This window comes from Mus musculus, chromosome 7, assembly GCF_000001635.26.
Source record: "Mus musculus strain C57BL/6J chromosome 7, GRCm38.p6 C57BL/6J".
NCBI lineage: Eukaryota > Metazoa > Chordata > Mammalia > Rodentia > Muridae > Mus > Mus musculus.
Window position 1 is genome coordinate 86,712,802 of NC_000073.6, and position 23,522 is coordinate 86,736,323.

The 23,522-nt window shown below is 34.4% G+C and overlaps 1 protein-coding gene across 4 annotated transcripts in view; it reads right to left on the reverse strand.

The window, feature by feature from the left end:
* Window positions 1-3,723: 3,723 nt before the first annotated feature.
* The window catches only part of Folh1 (folate hydrolase 1), a 59,529-nt gene continuing 39,730 nt past the window's right edge, over window positions 3,724-23,522 (reverse strand). For 2 of the 4 annotated variants that reach the window (NM_001159706.1, NM_016770.3), the window contains 7 exons: window positions 21,291-21,358; window positions 18,925-19,016; window positions 16,273-16,363; window positions 13,082-13,346; window positions 12,608-12,689; window positions 10,475-10,567; window positions 6,175-7,047 (listed from right to left, as the gene is read on the reverse strand). In NM_001159706.1, coding sequence (NP_001153178.1) covers window positions 6,858-7,047; window positions 10,475-10,567; window positions 12,608-12,689; window positions 13,082-13,346; window positions 16,273-16,363; window positions 18,925-19,016; window positions 21,291-21,358 — 881 coding nt within the window. In that variant the 3' untranslated portion in view covers window positions 6,175-6,857. Of the gene's footprint in view, window positions 7,048-10,474; window positions 10,568-12,607; window positions 12,690-13,081; window positions 13,347-16,272; window positions 16,364-18,924; window positions 19,017-21,290; window positions 21,359-23,522 lie in introns of all 4 variants that reach the window. The other 2 variants (XM_006508023.4, XR_003946512.1) reach the window with 2 other exon arrangements.

Sequence of the window (23,522 nt, forward strand, 5' to 3'; positions counted from 1 at the left end):
AAATGCACAATTCCTCCCTTACTATAATTACCTTGGGGGTTCTGCTTTGTTATTTTCAACAAACATAATACTGTCAGTTACATACTTTCTGAATATTCCTTTGTCAGCAAAGATGCACAGTGAGCACACTTCTCAGAAATCTTTAAGAGAATAAGACATATCCTCCTTTCAATACTGGCCATGGCTCTGTGTACTTGGTAGCACCACAGTCTTTCTTCTTTCTCAGTTTCTTTTTCTTGTAGTGACCAGGTTACAGGAAAATGTGATTTCAGAGATTTGCTCTTATAAGAATCATAATGTCATCCTTGAGGCATCAAAATAGTTTCCTCTAGGAATTTTCCTTTTTAAGGGTCAAAAGGCGTGGCCCTGTGAAATAGAAAAACAGATATTCTTCACAGCATAAGAACTAAGTTTGGTGGTCCAAACAACTTTATTAATTGCCACAGTTATTGTTAGGGGTCTTTAAATGATGGCTACTAAAATATAGACTTAGGTATTTCAGTCTGCACATTTTTTTTCTCTAAAAATCAGAAGCTCTAACTTGAAAACAATAAATTAGAACAGTATGGAAAATACTTAATGTGTTGTCTGAGAACTACTAAATAATAATAAAAGAATTCTGGGTTGGTATCATATAAAAATTAAAGTGTTTGACACTATAAAAGAAAAGAGATATCCTACATGAAATAGAGTCTAGGCAGTTTCATGAAAGGAGTTGATACTAGCATATGAAAAAAGCATGCACAGATGGAAAGGTTGGTGTCAGAAGATTACACTGTAATTGAGTGAATACTGAGTTGATAAGTATATTTATTGATAAAGAAACTGAGAAAAAGATTGACACTCAACAAAACATGTTGACCCTTTAAGAATTATTTTTGCTGTTTAGCAAGAAACCATTGCTGTATATATTTTGGGGATAGATAATAAATACATGAGGTTTTTTTCATTTTGTGAGAAATTTGTTGCTATTAATCATTTACAATAATCAGATTATAACATCATCACAAGTGTTATTTTTTCTTACTTCTTCCCACAGTGCTACTCTCTAGTATTCTGTCTTCTCCTTCAAATTATTATCTTTCTTTCTAAAACTCACATATTTGAGTGCACACATGATGAATGCATTTCTCCATTTGGCTTATTTTTCTGAACAGGTCTTCATCAGCTGGGAGACTAATAATGACTAAAATGCAATATGGTGAGACCGTGAATATAGTAAGAAAACTAGAGAACAGCTGTTGAGGTGTGACTTGTAAGAGTATGGATTATTTAAAAGTTTTACATCACAAAATTATCCCAAATTAGAATAAGTAAAAACCCTCATTAATGCTGTGTTATGGAGTCCTACATTTGATAAAACTTTCACCTCATGTATAGGTAGGCACTAGTCCAAGGCCATGAGAAGCAAAGGGATAGAGAGAATCATGGACAGAATCTCAAATTATGATATTTGATTTTTCTTCCCCCTCTTTCTACTAAAGAGCCTTTATTTTTTTTACATTTTTATTGGGTATATTTTTCATGTACATTTCAAATGCTATCCCAAAAAACCCCCATACCCCCCCCCAAATCCCCTACTCACCTATTCCCACTTCTTGGCCCTGATGTTCCCCTGTACTGAGGCATATAAAGTTTGCAAAACCAAGGGGCCTCTCTTCCCAATGATGGCTGACTAGGCCATCTTCTGCTACATAGGCAGATAGAGACAGGAGCTACTGTTAGTTCATATTGTTGTTCCACCTATAGGGCTGCAGACCCCTTTAGCTTCTTGGGTACTTTCTCTAGCTCCTCCATTGGGGGCCCTGCGATCCATCCAATAGCCGACTGTGAGTATACACTTCTGTGTTTGCTAGGCCCCAACATAGCCACACAAGAGACAGCTATATCAGGGTCCTTTCAGCAAAATCTTGCTCACATATGCGATAGTGTCGGCATTTGGAGGCTGATTTTGGGATGGATCCCCGGGTGCGGCAGTCTCTAGATGGTCCATCTTTTCATCTCAGCTCCAAACTTTGTCTCTGTAACTCCTTCCAAGGGTGTTTTGTTTCCAATTCTAAGAAGGGGCAAAGTGACCTTACTTTGGTCTTCGTTCTTCTTGAGTTTCATGTGTTTTGCAACTTGTAACTTGGGTATTCTAATTTTCTGGTCTAATATCTACTTATCAGTGAGTACATATCATGTGAGTTCTATTGTAATTGGGTTACCTCACTCAGGGTGATGCCCTCCAGGTCCATCCATTTGCCTAGGAATTTCATAAAATCATTCTTTTTTAATAGCTGAGTAGTACTCCAGTGTGTAAATGCACCACATTTTCTTCAGTAGAGAAATTCCTAAATTGTTTCAAATTTCTGCATATTATAAATAAAACAGCCATGAGCATGGTTGAACATTTTTCTCTGTGGTAAGATAAAGTGACACCCATGTACTTGTCCCGGAACAATATAGCTGGACCTTCAGATGAATTGATTTCCATCTTTCCATAAAATATAGCATTTAATTTGAGATTGCTTACTTCTTCAAAGATTTAGTCTATTATCATCAGAGTGGACAACACACCAGCATGCCATTAGACAAGGTGCTGAAGAAGTAGCTGAGCATTCAGCATCCAGGTCTATAGGGACAAGGAAGAGAAGAGACTTTGGGCCTGTCTTGGACTTTTGAAAGCTTGCATCTCCATTGACACACTTCTTCAAACAAGGACACACTTATCCAAAGACAAAAGTCTAAATCCTCTCAAGTAGTGCCACACCCTAATGAGTAAGCATTCAAATATAGTAGCCCATCAAGGCAATTCTTATTCAAACAACAGCACTAATCTTTTACTTGGTTGATTAGAGTTACTCCAAGATATTCTTTCCTGTTTGTTTGTTTTTATTTAAAAAAATAATTCCATTTGTTTACATCTTAAATGATATCCTACTTCCTGATTATCCCCTCCACCAAACCTTCATCCCATGATATCTCACTTCCCAGTTACCCCTCCACCAACCCCCTTCATCTCACATCTATCCTCCCCACTCCCCTTTGCCTGTATGAGAATGCTCCCCCACCCAACCATTATCTCCCTCCCCACTGCTCCAGCATCTCCCTACTCTGGGGCATCAAACTTCCCCAAGACCAAGTGCCTCCCCTTCCATTGCTATCCTCTGCTACATATGGATCTGGTGCTATGGATCCTTACAGGTGGGTGTTCTAGGCAGGTTTCCTGAGTTCAGTCTGATGGTTGGCTCCAAGTATCTGCATATGCATTGGTCAGTTGCTGGCCAGACCTCCCAAGGAACCTCCACACTAGGTTCCTATGAGCAAGCACCTCTTGGTCACGGCAATAGTGTTCGGTTTGTTGTCTGCAGACATGATGTATCCCCAGGTGGCGACGTTCCCTGGTCCAGTCTCTGTTCCATTTTTTGGCCCTGTTCCTCCTCCTCCTCCTCTTCTTCTTCTTCTTTTTTTTTTTTTTTTTTGACAGGAGTATTTCTGGGTTAAAAATCTGGGATGGATGGTTAGCCCCATCCCAAAATTAGGGGCCATGCCTATCTACTAGAGGTGGTCTTAACAAGTTCTATTTCCCCGTTCTCTGCATTACTGCTAAATCAATCCCATTGGTGTCTTGGGAGCCTCATGCTTCTCTGGTGTCTGGGACTCTCCAGTGGCTATCCTGAATTCCTCTTGAGTCCTGCCACCTATTTTTGTTCGGTTTCCTGACCCTCTATTCCTCTTTCACATCTCCAGTTTCTGATACTGCCACCCTAATTTCCTCCCCTTCCTCTGTCCCTCACTTGTCCCTCTCACCTTCCACCTCCCACAATTTTCCTATTCACCCCTCAATGTAGGACTGAAACATCCACCCTCTGGTCTTCCTTCCTTATATGGTCCATATGGTCTGTAGGTTATATCATGGGCATTGTGAAATTTCATAATAGTATCTACTTATTAGTGAGTAGATACCATGTGTTTTCTTTTGTTTCTGGGTTACTTTTCTCAGGATGATATTGTCTAGTTCCATCCATTTGCCTACGAATTTCATAGTCATTATCTTGAATTGCTGGATAGTAGTATTCCATGGCGTATATGTACCACATTTTCTGTATCAATTCTTCTTTTGAGAGACATCTGGGTTCTTTCCAACTTCTGGCTATTATAAGTAAGGCTCCTATGAACATAGTGGAATAATGTGTTCTTGTTATATGATGGAGCATTTTTACTCCAAGATATTTTAAATTATTTGAGGTTACTGTGAAGATGTCATGGCCTTAGTTTGTTTCTCAACCTGCTTGCTGTTTTAAAGACTACTAATTTTTATGAGTTAATTTTGTATCCAGCTACTGTGCTGAAGTGCTTATGAGTTATAGGAGCTTTCCAGTGGAGATCTTAGGGTCACTTAAGTATATTATCATGTGATCTGCAAATAAAGATGATGAATTCTTTCTTTCCAATTTCTGTACACTTGATGTCATACAGTAGTCTTATTGATCTGGGTAAGACTTCAAGTATTAAATTAAATAGGTACGAAGAGAGTGGACAACCTTTTTTTATTTAAAAATTGCTTTTGGTTACTCTTCATTTAATTTGATGTTGCTTATGGTCTTGAAAACTGCCTTTAGTAGGTTATGCTATGTTCTTGTATCCATGACTTTCATCATGAGAAATTTTGTCAAAAGTCTTTTCTACATTTAATATCATCATGTGGGGTTTGTCTTACAGTGTTTATATGATAGAGTTCATTTATTGATTTACATATGTTGAAGCATCTCTGCACCTCTGAGATGAAGCTTATTTGATTATGATGGATGATCTTTTTTATGTATTCCCAGATTCAATTTGCAAGTATTTATATTGAGAATCTTTGCATCTATGTTCATAAGAGAAATTGGTCTGTAATTCTCTTTCTTTGATCAGTCTTTATGTAGTTTAAGAATCAGATTGACTCTGTCCTTATAAAACAAATTGACAAGTGATATATTTAAATTGCTTATCCGATCTTGGTTTAACTCCAGTAATTGTTAACTACATGAAAATTATCCATTTCTTTTAGATTTTTCAGATTGGTAAAATACCACTTTGTAAAGTATGTCCTTTTAATTCTCAGGAATTCTTTAATGCCCTATATTATGCCCTGCTTGTCTTTTATAATCATGTGAATTTGGACATTCTCTCTCTGACTTTTAATTTGTGTTTTAAGGAAGGTTAGTTAATCTTATTGGTTTGTCGCAATACATGAACCCTGTAATTGATAATTTGTACTGTTTTATTCTGTTTCTATTTCTTTCTTTTTCCTTTGTTCTAGAGCTTTCAAGTGTGCTGTTAAGTCAGTAATATGACATATCTCATATATATGTATATATATATATATTATATGTATATATTATATATGTATATATGTATATATGTGTGTGTACTTGTAATATAGATACATACTTTATAAATCAGTACATATATCTATATATACATATATATCAAAACATATATCAATACATACATCAATAATATATGTATCACCTTACCATTAACAGCCTTAAATGGAAAAAGTAATGAAAATAAAAATAAAAACAACCAAGAAAATAGAAAAACATGGAGTCTCTTTGTGTTGTCCAACTACTCCTGAGTTTGGGGCATGCCTTGGAATATGGTTGATATACCCTGTGACAATCCATTAGAGAAATGTGCTTTTCCCTTTCCTAGAAGGAATCAATTGTGAATACCTCCTTATTTAGAAGTGGGACTTGTTCCTCTTTTTAGTTCTTTAATTCATTTGCCTTGAACCTGTGGAAGCCTTTTAAATTTTGACAAAATTTGATATGTTTGCCTTCTTGGTCTTTGTATTTGTTGTTTTGATTTTTGGTTTTGGTTTTCTGTTTTTTTCAGAGAGTATGTATAAAGTTGGATAAGTTAGAAGGTGACAGGACTACAAGAGGATATAAACTGTCAGCATAGTGACCACTCCTTATACCTTCTATATATAATTTTTTTTTCCTTTTCTGATTGCAACAATTCAAATAATTAATACTGATATAACTTGTCATTCTTTCTGAAATCTCTCTATGTGACTATGTGAACTCTTTGTACAACTCTGAGTAAAAGTGACATATACTCATCTCAATGTGGTATCACAAAAAATCTGGTAAACTACAAGAGTAACTCAAAGGCAAATAGAAAAGATGACACTGAAAAATACAAAATTATGTATATATTCAAGATATGTAATGAATACAGCCATGTTTGATGACTTCTATATAAACAAGGAAATCATAAACATAAAATTTAAGACCAGGATTATATTTGATATAAATGATGCAATTGTTTAGAAGTACATGGTTATTGGGACTACAAATTAATTATTGGTTGTGCATTTATATTTTATACATTTTCATAAAATGATATTTTCCTAAGTCTAAATAATTAAACGTTATAATTCAGAGTGCTGAGTTTTACAAGATATGAGAATAGATTATAACTTGTCAGCTATTGTGGCTAATATGATCTTCCCAGCCTTTCGTGGCCAGAGTGTATCTAGTCCCCCAGATGAAGCAGACTTGTGAACTATTCCAGCTGTGTTCCATAAGGAATTGATACTTGTTTTTATTGAAATGACAGAGTAGATCTGGGAAGGCTGTATTATATTTCTGATAATTGTCTGATACTGTCAAATGTATCACTTTATTAGACTGTTCACCTTAGTTTTAATACTTATTTGAATTTTAAATTTTATGAATACATGTTGAAATTTAAAAAATAAATTATCCACTTTTGGATTTTTTGATGCATATGAAAAAAATAAGAATATATGTATGCATGTGTATATATATATATATAAGCTCCATAGTTCCATAGGGATTTTGTGATTCTGTAGAATGTGTTTAAGCTACTTCCCTCAGAGTCTCTGCTGCAGCTTGCACTGTAAAGGTTGCAATAGAAATCTGTCTCTTCACTTCGTTCCAGGCCTTAGAAGCATTGACTTTGCTACTTATATCAAAAAGGGCATCATAAATCCCAGGGAATGATTCTCCTGCATACTTGTTGTGGCTGCTTGGAGCATAGATGATATGCCTGTTGATGAAACATATCTTTGTCCATTAATTGCACAAGCAACATACAAGAGAATAAAGGCACTATACACACATGTCATACTCCTGATTTCCTGGCTTGAATAAGTCACTTGTTACCTGAGTTTAAAATGCAATAATATCCAGGCACATAAATACATATAATTTTTGCTTTAATGAATAACTCAAAGTGGTTCAGATAAATAAAAATAACAGTAAGGACAGTTGATGTTAATTGTGCTTAATACTTAAAAACGAAACTTATATTTTTATAGTTACTAAAAATAAACTCTATAATGCAGATATTGATGTTGCTTAAGGAGACAAATAATCTGAGAGGAAAAGTGAAAAGCTAATTTTTCTTAATCATATTTGCAGTAAGTGATGATGTTTATATCATACTCCATGCTCAGACAGTGTGATCATGAAATCATGTGTATAGCCAGCCTACTGTGTAGTACATTTTTATTCTTTGGAAAAGATGCATTCATAATTTACTTACAGTTCACTTAAATCATAACCAATCATTATAAATGACCTAGGTGTATGACTATTTTTGAAGTGGCCAAAGAACTTACATGTATTGATTCAGGAATAGCATGGGCCAGGATAGAATCCACAGAACTTAAGAAGTTTAACAAGCCAAAGGGTCCAAGTAAGGATATTTCAATCCCACTTTGGAGGGAGAATAAAGCAATCATGGGGGCATAGGCAGGGAGGGACTTGGGTGATAGAGGGGAAGAGGAGGGAAAGGAGGATCATAATCAGAAATGGGACCAGGGCAGAATGAAGACCTGAGGGTCAGCAGAATGAATGGAAACAGGCAACCTCTGGAGGTGGGATGTAGGGTGACCCTCTACAATGTACTAGAGACCTGAGAGGTGAGGGATTCTGAGGACTGAAACGGAGGGACCTTAGATGAAATGCCCAACAGTGCAGAGAGGGAACTTGTAGAGTCCACCTCCAGTAGAAAGACAGGGTATCAAGTCGAGGGATGAGGTTGTCATCCCACAGTCAATATTTTGACCCATATTATATCAGTCTGAAAGAATTGGAGGGACAAAAGTGGAGAAGAGACTGAAGGAAAGGCAGTCCAGAGACAGGCCCAAACTAGGATCCATCTCAAGGGGAAGCTCCAATGCCTAACAGTATTACTGATGCTATGGTGTACTTATAGACAGTAGCCTAGCATGGCTGCCTTCCAAGAGGCCCAACAAGTATCTGACTAAGACTGATGCAGATACACCAAACCAATGGACTGAAGTCGGGGACTGCTGTGGTTGAATTAGAGAAAGGCTGGGAAAAGTTTAGGAGGGCAGCCCTATAGGAAGACCAGCAGCCTCAACTGCCTTGGACTCCTGAGATATCTCAGACACTGAACCACTAAGGGAGGCCTTGCAAATTCAGATGGGGTGGGGTGGTGGGGTTTAGGGGATTGGGACATAGTCTTGGAGACTGGAGGAGGAATGGGATGAAGCACTGCAGGAGTGCAGACCAGGAGAGGGATAACGACCAAACTGCATAAAAATGATTTTAAAAGAAAAAAAGACTAAAGAGTTTATTTTTTAATTGCCAAATTAAAAAGTCTCTAAAAGGGGTGAAAGGATCAGGGGTTAAACCAAGCACTGTAATCCATTATCATCTGAATTCTGCCACATTCAATCATTCAATTTCATAAAACTTAGCCCAATAGTGTCAACCTTCTAATGCTGAGACCACTTAATTAACTACCTCACATATTTAAACATCTCATGTGAAATGAACATATATTCTTTATTCCTCTAGTCATATTAACTCTCAATAAAAGGGGCTGCTTACCCTATTTTAGGACTTTATCTTCAAATTATCCCACATTCTACCAACAAACTTATTCAAAAGACCATGAACAACAGTGAGATTATCGGAGCAACAATTCCCTATCTGCACAAGTTTTCTGTATGACTTTCTTTTTCTTGCTGTGACAGTATACCTGCCAAAATCAACGTAAGGAAGGAGAAGTATTCTTCTCTCACAATTTAAGGGTACAGACAACTATGGTGGAAGAGACATGGTAATAGAAGCTAAGCATGTTGCATTCATAGTCAGACAGCAGAGAGATGAAGGCTGGGGGTCATTTCATAATACTGCCTACACTAAGTGTGTGAGACCCTAATTTTGTTAAAAATGTTAGTTAAAAATAAATGACCTCACACTCAGAAGTTTGTTTCTTGTTGATTCTAAAAGTCATCAGGTTGACTATAAATAAAATTAACCATCATAGTCTCCAACAATTCAAATGATTTGGAGAAAAAGGAATAAGGCTGCAGGTATCACAAAACTTGATTTCAAGGCACACTACATGGACTTTTGGAAAAGAACTCCAATTGCTAACAAATAGTGCCAAGAATTAGAAAAAGTGATTTCATGAAATTTTAACAGTTCTGGGAATCAAAGAGAATGATCAAATGAGGGGAATGCCAATGAAATTTGAGGAAAATCTTTACTAAATAAACATCTATCAGATCATTGAAATCTAGAATATACAAATAAAACATTTATTGCATGTCCAAACCCTGGCAAATGAAATAGAAAATGTTCTCCAAAGATGAACAACAAATATCCAATAAGCAAGGATAGTGTTCAGCATATTAATAATCAGAGAAATTTGAATCATAACCAGCTTGGGATTCTTTCTCTCTCCAGTAACTATCAAATAAGAACAAATGCTGGTGAGGATGTTCAGAGATGAGGAAACATATACAATAATAGTTGGGGTGCATGTAGTGTATTTACTAAGGGAATCAATATGAAGGTACTTCAAGAAATCTATGAACAGAAATACCATATGAGTCACCTACACCAGTTCTGGGTGCATGACCGACGAACTCTCTAATTATGACAGAGATAACTGCTTAACTGTGCTTATTGTAGCACTATTCATTGAAGGCAAGTTATGGAACCACCCTGGATATCAGTCAATGAATTAATTGAAAAGAAGATGATATATATGAACAGTGGAATTTTATTCAATTACAAAGGAAAATGAAATTATGCTGTTTGCTAAAAAGTGGGTGCAGCTAGATATCATCATACTAAATAAAATAAAGAATACACAGAAGAACAAATACATGTTTTCTCTATCTTGCATTTTCTAGAATCCTATAAGATGGGACACAGGAGGAATTAAGGAGGGTAGAAGGACTGGGACAAGGGACAACTTACAGAGGGTAGTGAATGAGAAGGGATGAAGAACAATGTGCATGTAAAATCCCAAATAAAATATTTATGTGCAACATAATTCTGCATAACTCTACATAATTCTATATAAACTCTAAGTACAGTGAGTTTGTATCACTAAAGTAGTTTGTATATTAAAAACAAACATACTATATTTTTTATACACTGTAAACAACTTTTAACTGATATTAGACTATAGAATCATTTTTCTGTACCTGTAGAAAGGCCTTCCTGGTAAGCCTAAAGGATCAATGAATGCACGTTCCAGATACATCAGCTGGTCATTCATAATTCTCAGTAATATGGGGCTAAAAGCAAAATTAATAAAGTTATATCTTTACGACAATATAAATACTACCTAACATACTAAAAAGTTACAACAAAATAAAGCTCAATGGTGCATTTTAAAACATTATAGCATGCAAATTAAGAACATCAGTAACATTACAGAAACTGAACAGGTTGCATTTATATATTCAGAAATATTTGTAACAACAATTAGTGATAAAATGAGGTCATGACCAAAGGTATCCAGTAGGTACCCAGGGAGGACTACTCCTTCTAAGAGGTGAAAGGAAGGGATAGTGGTGTAGGGTCCTTATATCAGGGAGGGCAGGGAATTAGCAAGCTGTTTGGAATGTAAAGTGAACGAATAAAGAAACTCATGGCAAAAAAGATTTTAAGTAATATTATTGGAAAATATAATGTTGAACAGGTGATACTTATAAATTTAGAAATATGATAACAACCTTACTGAAAACTGAGGTCCTGCTTTCTAAAAGTGGGCAAAGGAGTTTTAGAATGTTTGAAGGGAAGTAAAGATAGAGATAATGTAATTATATTCTAATCTCAAAACCTAAAGTAATAAATTAAAAGCAAATATCAGCATGTATTCTCGCCAAATACCAGGAATTCAATAAAATATTATTCTACTAAAACATAAACTATAAAGCAGTAACATACTGGTGAAAAATGTGATATTAAATTTAATGTGTACAGAAATGAGACTTACTCAGTCTGAGTTTATAATTACTGTCAAGATTAGAGATCCTCATCAAAATTGAAATGAGAAATGCTGCTAATTTCTATTAAGTTTATACAAACTACGAATATTTAACAGGTGACACTGTATAATATTCCTTCTATTAAAGAAGAATTTGTCAAATATATCATCCTTACTTTCTATTTTCATCAGCATTCAAATATCATAGAGCAAACACTAGATTTCAAGTTCATATCATAGAGCAAACACTAGATTTCAAGTTCCTAAGGGCCATGTGTTATTAAGGTTGTAATTGTAAATAAAAATTTACACCAAAAAAAATTCCACCAAAAATCCCTTGGGTAGCTCACCTGAATTTAGCACAACAATTGAGCCATGATACAGTTTAGTGAAAATTATCACTTTAATAAATAGGGTTATTTTATCCATTAGTTTATCTATATTTTCATTTTATATTACTTTTAATGAGAATAATATGAAACTGTCACTGATACTTTTTTGTTTTGTTTTGTTTTGGTTTTGTTTGTTTGTTTGTTTTGTTTTTTTCAAGACAGGGTTTTTCTGTATAGCCCTAGTTGTCCTGGAAATCACTTTGTAAACTAGGCTGACCTCGAACTCACAAATCCACCTGCCTCTGCCTCCCAAGGGCTGGGATTAAAGGATTGCGCAACCATGCCTGGCTGATTCTTATGACTGCTTTTATAGAAAGTTTTAAAGCAACCCTGCACATTATACAAGATTGTAACTTCATTTTGCAAACTAAGGATCTGTTTGCCAGTTTATATTTTTGCGAAGAAACAGGGTAAATATTGTAATATTTTAAAACTCTTCTTATGGTTCAGTGGTTCAGTTTTACACAGAATTAATATTTGTTTAGGAATTCTACAAATTTTAACTTCACAGTATTTATTATTATTATTATTATTATTATTATTATTATTATTATTATTATTATTATTATAGAATTTTTACTAGAGTTGGAGAGGATGGTCTGTGTGTAGACATAATGACTTCTAGTAGAAGTTGAGAAGCACCCTGCAAGAATAAAGGAATCAGGATGGAGAATGATGCAAAATGAAACCAAATTATATTTGAGCCAACACTGAAGTTGCCAAGTTGCATCCCATAGTCTGGCATGAGGAAGGCACTGCCATCTAGCTGCAATTCATGTAAAATAAAATCTGAATGACAGGCAATACTGAACACAATGCATTAGAGGGAAGACAGAAATATAAAACAATTTTCTAAGGTATTTCAGCAATGCAAATGTGAATTAATGATATTTTACATATATAGTAACATATATAATTATATATTTTAATTAATTGATTGATTGAGGACATACTTGCTTTTGTCTAACTCTTGCAGTCTCTGATTGAACTTAGATGCAACATCTGTAAAATTATTGACTGCAGAAAACAGTGAATCTGAAACAGAAATCCAAGTTAGCAAAAATTTTAAAAACATGGTTTCTAAAGCAGGTAAGGTGGTAATGTCTGCAGTCTCATCATTTTGGAAGCCAAAACAGAAAGATCACTCCAGCCCATGAGTTTAAAACTGGTTAATGTAAGATTTGCAAACTCATTTCAGTAAAAGAAACAAAGCCTCGGGGTTTTTAATGGTCTCTATACAGATAACGATGTGGAAACAATATAGAAAACTATTTTATGAAGTATTTATTTTTATGAAGTATTTTGAACATCTATGTAATTCAGAACAGATCTCAAGAGAAAAGGAATATCTGATCTAGTACAATAGAAATAACAATGAGAAATATTTAGAACACAGGAGTCAAATTGAAAGGTAAACTGCAACATACCAAATGATATCATGTAAGCCTTCATTTCTTGTGGATGTTTCATTGAAATATTGTAGATAGTGTCAGCATACTTCTTCAGAGCTACAGCATAACTTTGGCAGTCAAAGGGAAGCACTATAGAATTGGCAAGTTCAAATACCATCGCTCCTCGAACCTGGGCCACAGTGAGGTGGTATTTAAATGTTGGGTCATAAAATTTTACTACCAGCTCATATGTTTCATAGACACTGTGATAGAGAGGATAGCTGCTGACTTTGTTAGTTTTCTAGGAGAAAAAAAACAAAAAACAAAAACAAAATGCATCTCTTTAAAATGGCTTATAACAACCCCTATTCCATGATATTTAATGCAGTGTTATTAAGGTGGTTTGAAAACTAGCGGACAGGGATCATGTAAACTTAGATTCCTAGAACTTAGTAAAGGACTACCCTAGGCATGTACAGATAGATACACATGTACACATGCTGCAAAAATAATATGAAAACATTCTGTAAGAAACACACCTGAGACTTGTCAACCAAAATATAAGAGATATAGAAGTTTGTAAAGAGGCCAAAGAAAGGACTATATAGTGCTGCATTAGAAAATAAATTATTTAAGGAGAAAGTTGAGTAATTAATAAACACCAGTGGAGAAAATTTATGAATTTATGAAGTAGAACCATGTATCACTGAAAATCTCCCAAAGAAAACTCTGAGAGATAGTATGCTGACCAGTGGAGAAACAAACAGAGAGAGCCCCATAGTGAACTTGGGGTATTTCTAAGGAGAGAGAGGTGATGCTCATGAGAGGCCAAATCTTTTAAGTTCATACTCCATTTTAGAAAACCAAACCTAAGTAGAATTTAGTTAAACTAACAGGCTAGTATCTAGGAGTAGTTTCCAAGTTGACTTGCAACAAAACCCAGTCTCTAAGCTAATCCCTAACAAGACTAGCATTTCCATACTACACCCTCAACAAGACCGGTGTCTCCAGGTTATTCCCCTAACAAACCTGCACCCCTCAGATTACAAGTCCACCCCCTGCTTAAAGACCAGCAATGCAGAGGGGAGCAGAAATTAAGTTTATGATATGACTCTCAGCACCAGACAATTTTGTTAAAGACCACAGTAGCTTTCCAATTAGATGCTTGTACACTTATCTCCTGCTTGCTGCTTATTTTAAAGTCTTCCCCTGATAGACATTTGGGAGCTCCCCACCATCAAAACCCTCCTGCATGTTGGAGGAGTGTGGGGATGGGGAGATGCGGAGGCTAGCTCAAATAGAATACTATAGAATAAATAGAATAAAATAGAATAAATATCCTTATATAAAGAACACTTTATTTGGTATAATTCTGAGAGACTGAGAGTATGACATTATTAATTTTGGATGAGTTTAATTCTGAATTCAAAGTTGATTCATTTGGCAATTCCCTGGATTTGATTGGTTTAGTTTCATATGTCAAGTATATTTATTTTCATCTTAACCCCCCAAAAAACTCAACTTTTTACCCCCAAAAGATCTCTGGCTGAGGGCAAGTAACTTGATCAAGAGAAAATACATACAAAGATTCACTGATGTCTGAATAATCCCCTCTGACTTTAGAGTTTAAGCACAATGGGAATTTAGAGTTGGGTCCAATCTTTTTTCCTGTGACTATATTCTCCCTTTCAATCATCTTTAGTGAATTGAATAATCAGTTTAATAATTGTGCTGGCTAGTTTTATGTCAACTCGACAAAAGAAGGAGTTATCTGAGAGGAGGAAAACTCAACTGAGATATTGCTTCCATAAGATCAGGCTGTAGACAAGCATGTAGGGTCTTTTATTAATTAGTGATTGATGGAGGAAGTACCAAAATTATTGCGGGTAGATGCCATCTTTGGGCTGGTGATCCTGTTTTTATAATAAAGCAGGCTAAGCAAGTCAGTAAGCAGCACCTATCTATGGATTCTGCGTCAGCTCTGGGCCTATAGGTTTAACCCCTGACTTCCTGTGATAATGACCAGTGACATGGAAGTGTGAACCTATTAAACCTTTCATTCCCAAGTTCATTTGGTCATGATGTTTCATCACAGCATTGATAAACCTAAGTAAGACAATAACTATTGTTTTTTTCTTTAATACCATATATTTGGAAATGAAAGTATATGTATAAGATATTACTTACAAATTAAAAATTAAAATTAGGTTAAAATTAGAACAAAATTAAAAAGAAAAACCTCAGTATAAAACAGAAAACATGGGTGCAGTTAACATATGATTAATAAATTGCTAGCAAGAAGCTTTTACAGAACTAATACAGATTTTATAATGTATACATTTTTTTTTTTAATGGTTTTTCGAGACAGGGCTTCTCTGTGTAGCCCTGGCTGTTCTGGAACTCACTTTGTAGACAAAGCTGGCCTCAAACTCAGAAAACTGCCTGCCTTTGCCTCCCGAGTTCTGGGATTAAAGGTGTGTGCCAATACACCCAGCCTTAATCTATACATTTTTAAAGCTTACTAAAGATTTATCAATCACCAAATAAAAGAAATAAAAATGATTTATGGTTTTGTTGCATTATATCAATATTTATTAAATGATTTCTTTTGTTTGATGAACTGAGCTACAGTAACAGACAGAAGTCCAAATATTGTCATGTCTTACTTGGTTTGATGAATTTGGAGTGAACATAAGTAAAGATGAGCCCAACATAATTCTCAGGAACTTAAATTACGAAGTAAATATTGAGTCACTGAATCAATAAAACATAATATATTTAAGGCAGTGTTTTTCAACCTTACAACTGTTATGACCCTTTAACAGAGTCCCTCATATTGTGGTGACACCAAATCATAAAACTGTATTTGTTACTACTTTATAACTGTAATTTTGTTACTATTATGGATCATAACATTAAGATCTGATAAGAAGGATATATAATAATGACCTCTTAGAGGGTCATTTGACCCACAAGGGGTCAAGACACACAACCTGAGAACTGGTGATTTAAGAGAAAACATTAGGAATAGGTCAGGGGAAAAGATGAGTGCAACTGGAATGTGAATACAGGCTCAGTGTAACAAAGGCAGGACAAAGAACCAATGAGACATCTCTATATGAGTTTCCAGTGCTCCCTTTCCTCTAATAAGTCTTAAAGTAAAACTTATTAATTTGGTTAAAACATACCCATACTTAATCTATAAGGATTCTCTAATTCAGACTTACCCAATTTTTAGTATATCGGGCTCTGCCTGAAGCAATTCCAAGTCTTTGGAAGAACACTTCAAAATCATTGCCAGACCCCAGCTTGCTAATTCTGAGAGACAAAATCATTATAATTAGTTCAGAGTACTCTGTTCATTCTATAAAGACCAAAGATCAGTTTCTACATTCTAGTCATACTATTTCAAATATGAGAGCATTAGACATACAGTTGAAATAAGATTTTTTTTTTCTGGTACTGAAAAATGTGCTTCCTCTTCAATACTATTCCATGGAAGGTCACTTTCATAAATCACAATTTATTTAAAGATTTTGGAGGTTGGAAAATACTTTTGCTCAAAATATTTGTTTCATTTTTGTTTTACAAATTAGTGAATGCAAAAAGTCTTTTTCAGATTAGGATATAAATTGGTCAGATCAACATATTCACACTGTAGATCTCTACCTATACGAACTATTGAGATATTTGTTTCCCTTCTCTTGCATGTAAAGATACAACCACTAAGTCATAGTTATAATATTATCAGAGTAGACACAGTATTTGTTAAATGCATGGTATTCAGTAAAAGAAATAGTTATAGACAGACATGTGAGAAATGTTTGGCAGGAATTGTGTTCCATTTTCTCCATTGTGACCATTAACATGGACCATGTACAAATATCAGGTATCCTAATGGGCACCATAGTTCTCCCTTTTCTTTATAAAATGTTAGTTATTTCTCACAGTATAATTTGAAGGGCCCTTGGCATTAGAAACTTGGCTGTCAAGGCCTTTGAAAGAGGAACAACAGTTTAACTCATAGAATGCAGGCCACCCAGTTAGAACTAAATACATGTATGTTCTTCAGAAAGGCAGAGACCCAAGTACTAAGTGTCCTGAGTAATTGATGCTGTATTGGTGCATCTCTCTGCTGGTTGTTCTTATGGTCTTCATGTCCTTTGTAGTTTATGTGTCGGATGAAGATTCTAAGCGGGCTCCAGCTGTCCACTGGGCCATATGTTTAGCAGTCAAAGTAATAGTGCTTGGTGATTTTTCCAGCATTGCTTCTGGAACATATCTATGATTCAGTCACCACCCTTGGTTAGATCTTAAACATGTAGATTGTTAGCAATGACCTCCACCCTTAGAAAGAATTTTGAGAAGATTGTTAAGATGTTTTTGTCAATGGCTCTTATGTAGAAAATCTTAAAAACAAACTGAAGTTCAGGAAGGCAGTTCCGCTAAATAGTTGAACTGGGGATTTTTTAAGCTTAGGGAATAAGAGCAATGGCAGCTCAAATAGAACTGGCTTACATGACTTTTGCTGAAGGTAGGCTAGGGATCAAATGTGATAATTTCTTATTTCCATTTTTTTCCTCAGCTTCCTGATAAGATTTAATAAAAACTGTTAATGAGTATTTATGTACCTTGAAGATTTAAAATAGGAATGACTGTTTTTTTAAAGATTTATTTATTTATTATATGTAAGTACACTGTAGCTGTCTTTAGACACTCCAGAAGAGGGAGTCAGGTCTCATTATGGATGGTTGTGAGCCACCATGTGGTTGCTGATGATTGTGAGCCACCATGTGGTTGCTGGGATTTGAACTCAGGGCCCTCAGAAGAGCAGACAGTGCTCTTAACTGCTAAGCCATCTCTCCAGCCCCTGTAATGACTGTTTTTTAAATAAATGTTTACATTTGTAATTTTTTAAAATTTTTTATATGATTACTTCTTTAAATAATTACTGAGATATCTGATTCTTTCTTTGTAACCACAAAATTTAGCCTGTAAGTCAAGAGGACCTGCTGAGAAAATTACCTTGTTTGCTTAAACTTTTGTTAATTTATAACAAGTTGCTTAGTTATAAATGTATGTAGGTTCTTGGGAACGATTTTCTGTTTCTTCACCTGTATTACATAAAGTGTTTTTTTTTTTATGTAAAGGTATTGAGGAACATACTTTTTAAAACAATAATCATTCACTAAAAGAAAAATAGAATGTAGTTGCATTGTAATTTTTATGGTCCTTGAAAGGTTTTGAAGGGATGTATATGATATAAGAGAAAAAAAATAAAGTTCTTAGAACTTGTTGAAGATTGCTTCATTCATCGTGTGTGTGTGTGTGTGTGTGTGTGTGTGTGTGTGTGCGTGCGTGTGCGTGTGCATGTGAGCAAGGAAGCGAGAGAGCGAGAGCGAGAGTGAGAGAGAGAGAGAGAGAGAGAGAGAGAGAGAGAGAGAGAGAGAGAGAGAGAAATTCTTATACTATCTTTTTATTTCTTTCTTTATGGCCCAAAAAAAGGATTTTATTGCCTCTTCTGAAGGAATTTTTTATTCTGGCCTTTAGCAATCACTCAAGATAATTTCACAGGCACACTCTACATGTCACCTCAGTTTGCACTAAATGTCAAATTTGTTCTTTGATACTTGGATGCAGCCTCTTGCATATAGCTTGCTTAAAAATGAATTTTGAAACCATCAGAAATATTTTCAAAACATAGAAAAATATTTTATTTTAAACACAACCTTTTATTTTGAAGACACATATTTCTTTGTCAGATATTAGAGCATTTTGAAAGCTACTTCTCAATAAAATATTAAGGCAAATATACACTTTTATATCCAAAACATTCACCCAGTGACCATCTTGGTAGAATGGTTGTGTTGTTGCTGTACCTGGGCATTCCAATGAACTCAGGTGAAGGACTCTTTTCTTTCCAGCTGTCATAAAGAGATTTTCCTTCAAAACCTTCATCTGGGCTTTGCAGCTATACAAATTATAAACAGGAGAATTCTCAAAAATCTGATGCATAAGCTTAAATGTCCATTAGTAAGAATGTGAAGAGTTAAACTACATTTCAGCAAAATAAGAGATAAGATCTCTATATTAGAAGTTGTGAATTATTTGGTTGCTATATGGTGATTCCTTGATAAACTCTTGGTTTTGGGATCAATAAAAAGCATAGGGCTCAGAGGGTTACAATAAAAAGTCCTGAAGAGAAAATGTTTGTATATGTATAGTGTGCAAGTGTGAAGATATGGGATATATAGAAAAGAATTCACAAATTAGCAAGTCATTGTCTGTGGAGAAAACAATCATAGGCCAATTTTCCTAGATCAAAGAAAACTATTTTCAAAATCATATCCTTCTCCTACTAAAGAAAATATTTCTTTATTACTGCCTCTTATTTGTAGGACTGCAGAAGTCTTACATGATCCATAATGAAATCATTATATAACATAAATAAAGGAATGTAATGACTAGTTCTTTTAATTGATTGCTCTTTATAATTTTGCTAAGCATTAGGGTTTAAAATCATTGTCTGGTTTTATGAGTGAAAAAAAGAAGTAAAAAAACCCCAATATTATTAAATTTTAGAATTAGAACATATAAAATTGCACCAAGAGTGTTTAATAAGTTGAACATCACTAAGGTTCCATAGTTATTTAAGTTCAATGGAAGAATCTTTGGAATGTTTTATACCTAATACCTAAGTGTAATAGTTTAAAACATTTGAAATGTAAATAAAGAAAATATCTAAAAAATAAAAAATATTTTAAAAATATAAAAATTTATTGAACACTTACAATATTTAATAGTTTGTATAAAAATGTAGAGGTTCATGTAGTATATACTGTAATAAATGTATCCATTAATTATTATATATACACAAGTTAGATTTATTTCACATTAGAAGAGAATTAGAAGATATATCTATATCTTAACAAATAAGATAGGAATAAAGAAAAAAATTATTTTATTCACATTTATAAACTCACTTCCTTTTTCTTAAGGAACATAAATTTAAAAGAACAATACTATATTATTAAAAATATGTCTATCAAATAAACATATTTAAATAATAGCAAAAACTCTCTTCAAACAAAGAAAATAAAGAAACAAGGAAAGGAAGAAGGAAACAAAGAAAGAAATAAAGAAAAGTTTTATAAATTACAAATATTAAGCCTGACCCAGCAGTGTTTTCACAGCTGTAGCAGAAGGTCACTAACTCAGGAGATGAACAAAACAGTCAAACTTCCTCATAATTTGCCATAAATTATTGAACAGATTTCTCTGAAACACTGGGTTTAAGGCATTAAAGTTTCACATGTTATATAGTAACTAATAAAACTGCCTTTAAATGATACAGATCTTAAAAAACTAAATGCTAATACTAATTAATATATTTCTTATACCTGTAGAAGGAATCATGTTTTCTGACTTAATTCCATGTTTTGAATACAAAGATTTATTTATAAGTCCTATGTAAATTAATTATGATTTTTTTTTTAGAAATGCATTTGTATTAGTAAATATGTCCAATGACCGGGTTTTGTGGGTTGCTTGATTTTTGCAGTAATTTGAGAGTCAGTCTCAAAAGTCTGTCATGCAGCTAAAATGATGATACACGCCTGCAACTCTGGAAATCTGAAGGCTGAGTCAGGAAGATCTGGATCTCATGTACAGATAGACCTGAACTACCTATCAAAACCCTCTCTTAAAGATGCTTTCACATAGAAGTGTAAGCAGTGCCTCCAAACAACTTCAGTATCTGTTGCAGCTGAGAGCTAGAAGGAAGGTCAGACCCTATGGTAAAGTCAAAGATTGGAGTACTAGGAAAAAAATCAAGAAGGGACCACCTAGTTTTTGTCCACCAATGGGTGCATTTCATTTAATTCAGTCATCCGTACCTCGTGAGTTACCTAATTTTACCATACAAGGGAGCATAAAGTAATTATAGAGTAAAGGAATTAAACAGTAGTTCCAGCTACAGTGTGACTCTAGTGGCTGCTTTGTAAGGTCTATTTTGTCATTTCCAAAGTACAGATGATAGACAGAATGCAGCCTATAGGCTGACTCACAGAGGTGGGAGAAATAGCATATAGTATATGGAGAAATAGTTGGTTAGCTGAGAAAGTTCTGAAAGAATATTTTTCATGAGAAAAGAAAGTTAGCTACAAACAATATAAATATTGAAAATAACAGTTGCATCCAAAATATCATTTTCAGAGTTTCTGCAAAGATTTTCCCACTACTTTACCTCTTTTGTTAGGTTGTACACTAAGCTGTACATCAGTGGTGTGCAATCAACTCTTAGAGTGTAATTTCCTGAAACAGAAGGAATTGGCTGGTTTATTTCTTTCATTTATGTTATTTATTTACTCAAAGACCATTGTTAAACTGTACATAAAATTATTCCTTCAAAAATACAGTTTATAAAAAACCCTCTATTGTTCTCAATCTTCAGCTATAAAAACAAATTTTATGACACTGACTGCTAAATCTTGTCCTGAAGATTAGGGAGAGAGCTCAACAGGCCATCTCTCCAAATCTTTACTTCCTATTCTACCTAAAAACTTTTCCTTAAGCCTCTTTCAAATACTGTTCCCTCAGCTTGAATCAGTATCCTACACCATATCTGCATGACTTCTTCAGCCTTTGGGCTCATGTTAAATTTTCAGAGGGATCTCAACTCCTGAGCATAACACTCCATAGAATCTGTTCTCTTTTTCTTGTCCTTGGTCTTTTTTTCACATCACTCAAGATCTGGATCACAGGTGAGCCATTCAATTCTGGAACGTAGTTCAATCCAGATATAGTCAAGTTGACAACCAGGAATAGCCATTACATGTGCCCTGAACATAAGAGTACTTCCAGGACTGTTATGTATTTTCTATTCACAAAGTAAGATCCAGGTCACTGAAGGCTGAGTGGCGTGGGCTTTTAATCCCAGCACTCAGGAAACTGAAGCAGAATGTTCATGAGTTCTATGCCTCATATACATATATACATACATACATATACATATATATAATATTTATACACAAGTGTTTTATATGAATGACTAAGAGGGAGACAGGCATTTCTTACAATATAGATACACATAATATGGGATCAAAAATTACATACATGGCTCTCTATTCAGTTGAAATTTCATATAGAAAAGTACATATGCATAACTGGACAATCTCTACAACATCAGCTACAGAAATGAAATGTAAAGGCACTATTAAATGTACTACAAAAGTTCTATTGTTTTACTGTAGTGACTTTGCTTTTTTTGTGTGAGGTGGTTTGTTTAGGCTGTTATACTACATAAGTATAATAAATCAATGTATACTCATTAAATGAAACATTTTATGTTTTCTGTGTGAAAATGTGGATTTCCAGCCATTTACTTATAATACCAAAGTTCTGTAAGATATAACAGGAGGTAAGAAAGCATAATAGATAGGAAAGACTGAACTCAGCCCTCTCCTCGCAGGTAACCCATGGGAAGTTAATTGACATCCGAGTCACAGCTTCCTCTTCTGTACAGTATGGAAAATAAGTACTTATATCACATGAGATCTATATCACATAAATATTACATGGGCAAGAATTAAGTGAGCATTAAATACATTTCTGGCATATTACTCAGATAAATGAGAGCTCATAGGACAGAAACACTACAATTCAAGGAGAATAGATGTTTTGGAGAAGACATTAAGGGTAACCTGAGTAAAGCTTTAATTTCTTTTCAATATTACATACTTTATTATTTATACAAACTTTCAAATAAATAAAAATATCACTTTAGTTTTTGTGTTATATTTATGTTTATATTTTAACATATATTCACAGGTATGTGTTATTACATCCCTTGAGAAATAAACATTTAACCAAAGAATGGAGGGTTGTATATCTCAATCATATTGAACTTATGCATATTTGTTCTTAATCCTGAAAATTATGGTCCAGTTTCAAATATGACATAATTATCTAAGCCCAGTGATTGCTAAAATACAGGACAAGTCAAATGTTCAAAATTATCAATAATAATAGTAACATCATTTAGCTATACCTCCAGATTCCAAATCATATGATTTGAGAATGGTCATTATTTATCACATACAAAATGTGTGTGTGTGTGTGTGTGTGTATGTGTGTGTGTATCATTGTGTATACATGGAAGTCAAAATAAAACTTTTTGGAGTTAGTTCTCACAGTCCATCTTTAAATAGGTTCCCATGATACACCTGAGTTTGTCAGGCTTCTCTCAAATTGCCTTTGATGGTTTATCCATTTCACTAGTCCCTAAACATAAATGTCATATATGTAATTCAGAAACAAAAGATTCTTCAAGTTTGTGACTTAGGCATTCAACAGGTAATAACCATATTTAAGAGACTGGTAGAAGAGGCATGTTAAGTAATGCAGTCTTCGTGAACTAGCATTGATATACAGCGGGGGGGAAATTCCTCTTAATTACTCATGAAGTCAGTCCTGAATC